The 12,049-nt window shown below is 39.8% G+C and overlaps 1 protein-coding gene across 1 annotated transcript in view; it reads left to right on the forward strand.

Annotated features, from left to right (window-relative positions):
- The window catches only part of GMDS (GDP-mannose 4,6-dehydratase), an 813,218-nt gene that overhangs the window by 635,859 nt on the left and 165,310 nt on the right, over positions 1-12,049 (forward strand). The window contains exon 9 of the mRNA XM_082259505.1: positions 4,521-4,639. Within this exon, the coding sequence (XP_082115631.1) occupies positions 4,521-4,639 (119 nt within the window). The remainder of the gene's footprint in view (positions 1-4,520; positions 4,640-12,049) is intronic.

Raw genomic sequence — 12,049 nt, forward strand, 5'->3', positions numbered from 1 at the left:
ACAGGGAACAGGGGAAGAGAGAGATGGAATTGGATCTAGATTTTTGGGTACCGATACATCATAAAGAAAAAAAATATTAAAACAAAAGATATCTTTATTAAACGTGTGTATATATATATATATATATATATATATATATATATATATATATATAAAAACATGCATATGCTTAATACATTACAACAAATATTGACGAACAGGTCGACAATGACAGTACCAATTTATGATACAATTTCCAGATTATGTAAGAAACCAGAAGTATCTCCACATATTCCTCTACATGTTTCGCGGACTGAGCCGGAGAATTTAATACATAAAATTTAGTATCTAAGAGAAATTAAACAAAGGCAAATGAGAAAGCATATTACCTATTTATAGAGAATTTACAATAAGTATGGGAAGAAATAATCTCACCTGTAGTCACAAATGAAAAGGGGCTCAAAAAAGGATCATGACCATCACAAACTCTTACCGGCGGGTATGGGAGACTTTAGATACGGTATATACTGGTATAAAAATTGAAAAAATCAGAGCATTCTTAAAAATCATGTGTTATCGAATACGGGAAAAAAATGGGAGGGGGAAAAAGGGGGAGAGAGGAGGGGAAGGAAGAGGGGGAATGGAAAAAGAAAAGCAGAGGGCGGCAAACAGGAAAGGGGAGGGGGAAAGGAAAGAGGTGAGGGGAAAAAGCCATATCAGGGGGAGGAAGAAAGGGGGGGGAGAGGGGAAGGGGAAGAAGACGAGGGGGGGGGGAGAATGAAAAAGATAAAAATGTGATTTGTATACAGTATTGCATGACTGCGCAATTGCAAGTAAAGTAAAACAGTGCTAAAAAGCAAAAAATGCCCTTGTCATGAAGGGGATAAAACCTTCCAGCACTCAAGTGGTAATTGCAAATAGAATCAGCTCTAATTTGGAGAACACATGCCGTGTTTTTTCCACTCTATTAAAAAAACAAAGTCTGCCTTTTGTTGCAGCTTTTATCTTGCTTTTTTTGCAATAGAAATAAATATGGAATAACATTGGAAAATAATTTTCATCTTTTTTTTTTTAAAAAAAAGCAGAAAATTGTGATATTTCTGGATTATATTTCAGAAAGTAATGTTTTTTTAATTTGTGGAGAGTTCAGTATTGCGTAAAAATGTAGTTCTCGGTCAAGCTGCTTGTCAGCAATATGGCAGCAACTAGTCTGTGGATCTCTCATTAAGAATCTGTGTTAGAATGGTAAGGAACAATGAACCTGTGCTGTCTAGATCAAACTCCGCTCTGCATACATACCATAACTGTCATGTGTGGGTCGCTGTAGAACTGCAGTGATCTTTCTTTGAGCTGCATGCCAAACAACATTTCCGGGATCAGCAAGAACTGTACATTGGCTTGTTTCTGAGCCATCATGCAGCAATCCAAGATAAATATCAGGTTTGATACAGTCTTTTGTTATGTGATTATGTTTGATTGCTATGTGCATCATGGGGATGATTAGTTACAAGGTATTTAATGGGAAAAAAGCAGTTCCTAACCAATCTTGTGACACCTAAAAGAACAATATTTCAGTGCTTGCTGGATAAGTAGACTTCAGAACTCACCACAATACAATCTATATATCTCCATGGATACAATTTGAATCTGTAATGTTATGCAGTTTTAAAAGTTGTGTTGCCTGACAGGTGACGCTAAACTGAAAAACAGACATTTTTGAACTTGCTTCTCAAGTTGCAGTTATTACAAGATTTTTGGTTTTTGTTCTTGTTCTCTGATGAACAATTTTATTTTATTGGGTTAAAAAAAAAGAAGTATACCCAGTATGTCCAACTGTGAATCATTGAGTTTTAGAGACCTACTGCTTGTCATATGTATGTACATGTGTGTAATAAATAAATATATATATATATATATATATATATATATATATATATATATATATATATATATATATATATTATAATTTTTTCATATTCCTATAGATAAGGCTCTGTAATCTTGGGTTTTAGGCATATTTGTGGTGTCTTTTGAGGGTCTGATGTTCTAGAAAGTCTCTTTTCCTACATGACCGGCTTAACCAAGTAGGTTTGTGTGGCTACATGTTTTGGCATACTGTCTGCCGGCTAGCATTAGGATAGGTCTGTACCTTGCTTGCCCAAGCAGGTTTCCCATGCCATTTCTGCACTGTAGTATTATAGGCATAACTAATAAAATAGTGATATATTGAAACACAAAGTACTGTAACTACTACCCTGCTTGCCTTTTGGACTGTAAGGAAAGATTTTACACAATGGTAATGTAACCCTCAGTTATTTTTTTGCTTCAAGTCATCTAAGTACTTATCTCTGTACCCATCAGATTACAGTGCAGAAAAGTACCATATTGTATTGTCTCGATTATACTATATAATGCAGATACTCAAGAGGTAGAGGAAAGCTGCTCCATGTTATACACAGTTGTGGGAATGTACACACAATATGATGACCCATATCAGTGGGCACAGGACTGCTGCTGTTACAGCTCCATGCTTGTCAGTTTTCCAAAGTATAAAAGTGTTTGACCTTAGCTAACTGTTGTCCAACCAGGAAGGACCTAGAAGACATCAAGCTTAACACATTTGATGTACTTTGATGCACGAATGAGGAAAGTTGCTGGGCCTGCATCCCTTTAGCTGTGATTTAATATTGGATGTATCCCATCAAAAACTACATTTTTGTTGCAGGGGATGCCTGAAATCTGACTTGTAGCTTAGGGCAGACTTCTGGGAAAATTGGTGAGCCAATCACACAAACAGGTTTCTGGGGGTGCATTCTGTGTACAGAACACCTCCAGGTAGCCATGTTGCTGCAGTTTGAAAAGGAAAGGTATTTTTTTTATAACATTCAATTACAATGTGACTTGTGTCACAATTGCGTACCTTATTATTTTTTCTTTGCTTTATTTTGTTCCCCATAAAATTGGAGCTACCCTTTAACATGGTTTAATGTTTTATATTTAGTAGGGGGGTTTGAAGATTGTATGAGGTGTGTGTGTGTGTATGTATGTATATATATATATATATATATATATATATATATATATATATATATATATATATAATGTGTGTGTTTTTTTTTTTTTTTTTAATGATTGGATTTGTGCTAGTATGAAGGGACCTATATACTCAAGATACTATTGTATACATTCTGAAACATATGGGCAGCAGGGCCTTTAGTTAACTTTCAGCTCTTATTAGTGCGTTTCAAATATGGAAAAATTTTGTTTGGCCTTTAGAGGTGCAAAATCAGAACAAATCCCAGGACAGAGAAAAGGATAAACAATTGCCAAAGTTGGAAAGTAGCTTTACTAATGGCAGTAATACTTATATAATAATGAACAGCGGCACTGCATAACTGCACATCAGTGGCCTTGATCCAGCATTGCATATTTTTAGGGCTAGAACAGAGAATGGTTGTAGGAATACCAAGGATGTAAATTTAAACTGTGACATAAAAGATTTTCTTCAACTCTGACTTATAAATTCATTAAAATGCCTTTCTATAATGCTAGAGCATTTCTGGAAATGACATTACTGATTGGCACTACTTTGAACTGGAAGTTCTTGGATTTTATTTGCCACTGCCAATAAAAGGTCAGCTATTAGGTTCATAAACACAACAGATATTAGAAGGCATATAGGGATTTTTCTGAGAAATGTATGTTATGTTTTATAATTGATGATTTGTTGTGTATCAGATTATGCTACAGGGGAACATTGCTTTAAATGGCTATTGTAACAGAAACCCACTTTCAATAGCAGCAAGGAAATTTAAATTCCCTATAAAAACAACCACTGTTATCAAACAGTGCCACCCCAAGGAAGCCATTAATTACTGATATTTTACATGTATACTGTACATATATATTAAGCACTATCCTTTTAAGGCAAAAGAGACCAAATGCAAGCAAAGTATGCTACATACAGTTGATCTTTTCCTTAACCTAAATAATGTAGATGGTTGGATTATATAGTAAAGTATATTCAATGTTAATCACTGGGGGCCTTGTCCTTTTTACAGCTTGTGAAGTTTTTTTCATTTTCCTAGACCAAACATGTAGTAGTATGTTGCATTCCACTATTTAAAAGATGCAGACCTTATGAGAAATTGCCTGTAGTTGTCAATGAGTCATCCTTTCCCCATATAATTTGAAGGGTTTTGTTACCTTCTCAGTACCATTTGTATATACTGTAAGCACAAATAGACACTTTTTTTATAACGTAAATTAAATAATCTCCTATATATATTTTCATTAGAGGTTTATGCAGCTGTCACCCAAGACTGACATGATTTTAACATTGGATTCAAATGGGGAAATGCATATCCTGGGTGAAAGTTGGGCAAAGACATTTCTAAATAGACCCCTATGTGCTCTATAAAGTGCAATGTTTATGCACTGTAGTTCTTGTAATACCCCGCAGACTTGCTGAATGCATTTTGTGTCTTGGAAACAAAAAACCTAGTAGGTCATACTCAATGCCTTGTTTATTTACTTTGCAGGCTATGTGGCTGATGCTGCAAACAGATGAGCCTGAGGACTTCGTGATATCTACTGGGGAGGTCCACAGTGTTCGGGAGTTTGTGGAGAAAGCTTTCAAGCATATCGGAAAAACCATTGTGTAAGCAAATGACACAGCAGTGAACCATCATTAATGATATTGTAGCTTTAGAGCAATATATTCAACTGATTACAAATCATAGCAGTTGTTAAACAGACACTCAGCTCATTGGCATGCTTAGTGGATTTAAGGTAATTATCCAATTCAGAGGTTGTAGAAATGCAGCACAGGTGTGGTTGGGATATTGATCCTATAGGCGAATGCTATGTTTGCCTTTGTTGAGGACAGTGCAAAGTTATGTACCTTTTAATACTAAAACATAAGCTTTCCAAATTGCTTCCAGTACCCACGTTGTTCTACAAGGAATGCAAGGTCTGTTGGTAGCAGTATGACAGACAATTGTGCTGACACAAAATGCTTTGTAGAACTGGTGGAAGTGAACTTTAGATTGCAGAGTTCCTCATGCTGTGCTCCCCAATCTGTTCAGTTAGCTTAGCAGAGTTAGGGCTCTTTCACACGGGCGTTCCTTTTTTTTTGCCCGATCGGGTCCTTTTTTTTTTTTTTTGTAACGGACACGGATGACACTTGTGTCATCCGGTCTGTATGTCCGTTTTTCATCCCATCCGTTTGCGGATGAAAAACTGACATAATGCATGTCTATGTAAAAACGGATGTCTGCGGATGACACCACTGACATCCGTTTTTGCTTCAGTTCCGTTTTTTGAAAGGAAGAAAAAATAGGGTTCTCCTCCGTTCAAAAAAACTGAACTGAACTGAACTGACAAAAAACAGATGTCAGAGGATGATCATCCGATGACATCCGTATTTACATAGAGATACATTATGTACTTTTTTCATCCGCAAACGGATGGGATGAAAAACGGACATACGGAACGCCCGTGTGAAAGAGCCCTTACTCTTTAGCAGAGTCACATTTTAGCTGGAGTTGGACTTCATCTGGAAGTTTTTTATGACAGGGACAGTTTTCACATTTATATCAAATACCCTACACCTAAATCCAGTTAAAATAGCCATTTGTCCGATCCTCTGCTGCTAGCAAATTTGTAGGTTGGAGTGTCTTTTTTTAGGTAATGGAATCATACCTCTTGTTTGTGCTTGATAGAGATTGGCAGGATTGAAACATCACGTGTTAACCAGATATAATCATGTTCTTTATCAGACATAAATTGAATACTTGGATTGTAAATAAGTGATGTTTTAATAGTATAAATGATTTGCTCATTTCTATTATTATAGATGCATTATGAAAACCATAAAAACATTTTTCATGATGCCTAATGAAACTCGGGCACATAGACATGCCCGCACTGTCGCTTAGAGAAGTCCCAAATCTACCTGGCCTATACATTTATTGAGAGCAATGCATTTACCACTTCTTTCAGCTTGCCAAATTAATTTGCATTCAGACCTATTTTTCTTTTTTTTTTTTTACATTGCTTTAAAACGCATTCAAATGCTTGGATGATGGGAGGCCTGTTTTATAAAGCATAGTCTGCTTAGCATTGCTGAACACAAATTCCTCCTCAAGGCCATATAATAAATGAATTATAACTTGTGAATTAATTTTCTCATTTACATTTTTATCATGTTTTAAATTTTCTCTCATCGTCTTTGGACCTCTGTGTTCGCATACCAGGAACAGCTGCATGGACACAGTGCAGCAGCAAATATAGTTGTGGCAAAGGGCTTTCTGTTGACTGGTTTACCAAAGCAAACTATTTGCACCTTAAAATTGTTTGTTACAGGTACTTCTATGGCACAATCAATTTATGCAGCACTTTGCATTATATATTGTACAGTCACATCAGTCCCTACCCTCAGGGGAGCCTTACATTCTAAGGTTCCTAACTCACATTCATACATACACATACTAGGGCCAATTTAGAAAAGAGCCAATTAAAGGGGTTGTTAAGTCAGAAGGTTTTTTTATCTTAATGCATTCTATGCATTAAGTTAAAAAGCCTTCTGTGTGCAGCAGCCCCCCTAACACTTACCTGAGCCCCTTCTCATTCCAGCAATGTCCACAAGTGCCTCAGCCATCTGGGACTCGCTCTCCCGATTGGCTGAGATACAGCAGTGATGCCATTGGCTCCTGCTGCGGTCAATCTAACTCAGCCAATCAGGAGAGTGGGGCAGGGCCAAATGGCCTCTCCATGTCTGAATGAATGCACAGAGCTGCGGCTCAGCTCGGGTGCCCCCGTAGCAAGCTGCGTGCCGTGGGGGAACCCAACAGGAGGGAGGGGCCAGGAGCACCAAAGAGGGACCCAAGAAGAGGAGGATCTCTGGGCTGCTTTGTGCAAAACCACTGCACAGAGCAGGTAAATATAACAGGTTTGTTATTTTAATAGGAAAAAAAGAGACTTCATTATCACTTTATCCTACCAACATGTCTTTGAAGTGTGGGAGGAAACCAGAATACCTGAAGGAAACCCATGCAGGCACAGGGAGAACATACAAACTTCAGGCAGGTAGTACCGCTAGGCGGAACTGCTAACCACTTAGTCACTGTGCTGGCCATATAGGAAAGAATGATCTGGTCTGACTGTCAATATGAATGTTACTGCATGGCATAAAGTAGAAACTGAACTTATACCATTAAATTACGCTATGTTGATAATTGGTTATCTACAAATAGCTTGGATTTGGCATGTGATAACTTGTGCAACATAAAACCTATAATACAAAGGATTTATGCTTCAAGATATTAGAAATCTAAAGGGATTAATATATTTAATTGAAACCACTAATGTTAACAGGAAGCAATGTGCATCAGCATGTGTGTATTTATTGCATTGCAGCAGACTGTGAATGTGTAATGAGGTATTTGCCTCCATTGTTTCCTTTTTAGTGAGATTTTAATGTAGTTCCCACTGTCTAACACTAGATGCCCCCACATATCTTTTAGTTGGAATGGTTTTGTAAGGGATGTTCTTCCCTTGTGTTATTTATGGGGGGCTGCTGGTGCCATCTTGGAAGAGCCTCCATCTGTACACAGAGGTCTCTTGAAATATATACAGCTATTTTTGAGAGAAATTTGTTTAGTATAGCTCACACTGTCATTTTGGGGGGCCCACAGTGTGGAAAGTTTCAGGCAGGGTGAAAGCCGCTTGTGAAGGAGAAGTTCCTGTTCTTTCAAGTAGGGATAGTTTGGAGACACTCCTGGACATCTGTGGAGTTAGTCTGGTATCTGGGTTAGGGCACTTATTGCATTTCCAGTCTTTTGGGCTGTGCAGACTAGTCCTAGCTAGCATGCATATATGGTAATGTCACGGCTTCTGGCTCCATTCAACGTATTTCGTTATATGGAAAAAACGATAGTATTTGTATAAAATACTCACGTGAACGCGCCAAGGTTTTTATAAATATTTTGTGTTATAAGTTGAAAAGTAGAAAAACCTTTTGAGCTGCTGGTCAAAACAGTAGGTTGTGATAAATGTGATACAAAGGGACAGCGCTCAAAATTATAAAGTGATGAATATAAAATAATATAAGATTATCTCAAACTAAACATTCAGTGATATAAATCAGAAGTGCTAAAAAAAGTATGATAAAGTGACTGTGCCTAAAAATTATATGGGATAAATAGTATTTGTCCCTTTTAAGTGCCAAGTGCAAAGACAATAATAACCTAGTCCTTAGTGATATAATAAATAAAAGTACTGGTGCTCAGTAAGATCCAATTCCACATGCAGACACAGAGAGGGGAATCCGTCACCGGGTGTTCAGCCCACTTACCAGACGACCCCTTGGGGTCTAGCGTGGGTAAATGGTTCCTTTATGCTGATCACAATTCATCTGTGGGCTTTAGAAATGTGTGTTCAAGGGTCCGATCCACTGTATGGAAGGGGCTGTGTGGATGTCCTCTGTATGTCCCGTGGTGGTCTCAGCAAGCCGCATGTAACAAAATAGGGAGGCTCATAGCGTAATATGCATAGGTGTTTTATTGAAATCAAAGTAGTCACTTACATGTACAGAACAGTATATCCAGCTGATACATAAGAAGCAGCGTTGGAGTCGGTTTGCGTTCCGGCTGCGTTCCGGAAGGCGGAAGTGACGTAGGGCGTAGCACGTGACCCAACGCGTTTCGTCAAACGTATGACGTCATCAGGGGTTTCTCGTCATATTATGATGTATATGATGAAACTCATTGAATGGGCAGGAAGTTGTGACATCACCGTGCATGCGTTCTAGCTAGGAATTCTCGGTATTGTAGTTTGGATTTCCTTTTACAAGCTAGATCGATATAGGTGGTTTTTAAATAAATATACTACACTATGAGCACTAGATCACTATGTAAAGCTCATTCATTTAAATGCCATCTACTATTAATGTAGGGATGGAGTGTGGATGTTGATGCCATCAGAGGAGCATGTATAGCAGCCCACTATACTTGTCCATATGTACATTTTGACTTCTCATTTGAGTCATCTTAAATCCGGTAAGCCTTAATGTGTGCTGGTGGAGGACTTGAGGTGATTTGTCGAATATGATTAAACAAGGCAACCATGATTCCAGTGGAAGAGTCCCCGGTCTTTAAGGATCAGGCTGACCGGAAAGGCGGAGGCTGTGGCCGCCATATGTACACTCTGGCTGGTTCGGCAAAGAGGCCGGTATTCACCATTGCCCTAGTGTTGCAAACTCTGACCAAGTGGGCTAAGCTCTTACGCCGTGACCTGGAGGGGGAAAAGCTCCCCCTGCCTTTGCCAAGCTGGATGACCAGCTGGTCCAAGGGCTGCAGTTTTATTTGTGATGTCTCTTTGCATGCGACTCCTCTGTTGGCTCGCCACTGTTTTGGCAGTGGTCCTTCAGTGTGTCTTTTGGCTCAAGTGCAGGTCTGCAGCTCAGACTTCAAAAAAGGCCTTGACTGATCTCCCTTTTTAAAGGAGATCGCCTGTTTGGAGCTACCCTGGATGACATCATTAAAGGTCCCTTGGGGTCAAGAGTAATTTTCTTCCGCAGGCTACTAAAGGCAAGGAACTCGTCGTAGATGTGGGCCTTCCTTCTCAGCTCATAAGAAGTTTTTTTGTCCCTCAGGGTCGACTGACAAGGGCTCAAAGCCTTTCAGGGCCTCCTTAGGAAGATCCAAATAAACCTGGTCTAGCAAGCCAAGATCGGGCTTCTCCAGACCCGTGGACAAGGCTCCTTCAGCATGAAGTTGTGCCCTCTACTGTATCGGGGGTGGTGGGAACATCTTCGCTGGTTTCCGGACCAGGGGACTTCCCTAGTGCAAGACAAGTGGGTCCACGTAGTGATTCGGTCCAGTTACAATATCGAGTTTCGCTCTTGTCCCCCGGAAAGGTTTTTTCTTTCCAACTTGCACCTGTCCCCAGACAGCTTACAGGGCCTGTTTGGGGCGATACAAGACCTGTTCCTTCAAGGGGTAATTATCCCGGCTCCGACTTCGGAACGTTTTCAGGGTTTTTACTCAAACCTGTTCAGTCCCCGGGAAGGTAGGCAAAGTGCATCCAATCCGGGACCTCAAGGCGCGGAACTGCTTTATGCAGGTACATAAGTTATAAAATGGAATCCATTCAAACAGTGGTGGCATCCCTGCGTCAGGGGGAATTTCCTTGCCTCTATTGATATCAAGGATGCCTACCTTCACATTCCAATGTGCCAGTCACCAGCATTTTCTCCGCTTTGCTGTGGCAGAGAAGCATTATCAGTTTGGGACATTACCCTTTGGTCTCGTCTCTGCTCCTCGGGTCTTCACAAAAGTGTTAGCCCCGGTGCTAGCCTTGCTACGCCAACGGGGGATCGCGGTACTGAGATACTTGGGCAATCTCCTTTTGCGAGTGGAGTCTCCCTCTGCTCTGGTGGACAACATGGAGATCACAATATGAACTTTGCGGGAGTTCGGTTGGATTCAGAATTTTAAGAAGTCTGCTCTGGTTCCGTCCACAAAGCTGGACTATCTGGGCCTGACTCTTGATTCAACCTTTGTCCAGAGGAAGGAGCACTCTGGCTAACTCCAGAAATTGGAGTAGTTGGGAAGGCAAGGACTTTAATTGCACAGAAATATTAAAAAATCAGTTTATTGATAAATTCTTAAAAAGAAAGGGAGGGGTTTTTGTACAATAAAATGTAAACATTAGGCCTTAATAAAGGCACAGATAAATCACTATAGCAGTAGAATTGATTAATTTTTGATACAGAATAACAGATTATACAAAACAACTCCTAATAACAGTATAAGTAGATACATCACATCAAGGCCATCTAGTTAGGGGTGACAGAAGATGAAACTGCCGTCCATCAAGATCGATTGATGCTGTATTCAAATATTCACATTGTTTGCATTCCCATTGCTCGACATGTTTCGCTACAATTAGCTTCGTCTGGAGCTTATAATAAGGTATTCTGTATGGAATTGTAGAAACACATGGCGCAGTAGTGCAGGATAGAGCTAACGAGGAGGGTGTCGTGGCCCAAAACAAGAGCGAGTAGATTATGCACCAATGTAGGACCTTCTCCACATGGAAGATCGCATCTAAGGGTTAATAGATGCTTGGCTGACATCAGCCAGCAACAACAGGGTAGTTAAAGGAAGCAGGTAAAGGCCGGAGAACCAAATTGTATGATGGGCACGTGCATATGCTCCTGTGAGGATAAACGAGCACACACTCCGGATGGCGGCGGTTCCCCATCCGGAGAGGGTGCTCGTTTTTCCTCACAGGAGCATATGCACGTGCCTATCATCCAATTTTGATCTCCAGCCTTTACCTGCTTCCTTTACCTACCCTGTTGCTGGCTGATGTCAGCCAAGCATCTATTAACCCTTAGATGCGATCTTCCATGTGGAGAAGGTCCTACATTGGCACATAATCTACTCGCTCCTGTTTTGGTCCACTACACCCTCCTTGTTAGCTCTATCCTGCGCTACTGCGCCATGTGTTTCTACAATTCCATACAGAATACCTTATTATAAGCTCCAGACAAAGCTAATTGAAGCAAAACATGTCGAGCAATGGGAATACAAACAATGTGAATATTTGAATACAGCATCAATCGATCTTGATGGACGGCAGTTTCATCTTCTGTCACCCCTCACTAGATCTCCTTGATGTGATGTATCTACTTATACTCTGTTATTAGGAGGAGTTTTGTATAATCTGTTATTCTGTATCAAAAATTAATCAATTCTACTGCTATAGTGATTTATCTGTGCCTTTTATTAAGGCCTAATGTTTACATTTTATTGTACAAAAACCCTTCCCTTTTTAAGAATTTATCAATAAACTGATTTTTTAATATTTCTGTGCCATTAAAGTCCTTGCCTTTCCAACTACTCCATATTTAGTCCATTAGGGATGTGGCACTTGTTACCTTACCCTTTATGTGCTCAGAGGGCTGCTATCTGATTGCACATTTTCTCTCCATAACTCCAGAAATTGCAGGCTGCAATTCATCTCCTGCTGTCCAATAGAGGATCGTCCCTCCGGACTTGCA

The sequence above is a fragment of the Pelophylax lessonae genome (assembly GCF_965119305.1).
Source record: "Pelophylax lessonae genome assembly, chromosome: 5".
NCBI classification, from domain to species: Eukaryota; Metazoa; Chordata; class Amphibia; order Anura; family Ranidae; genus Pelophylax; species Pelophylax lessonae.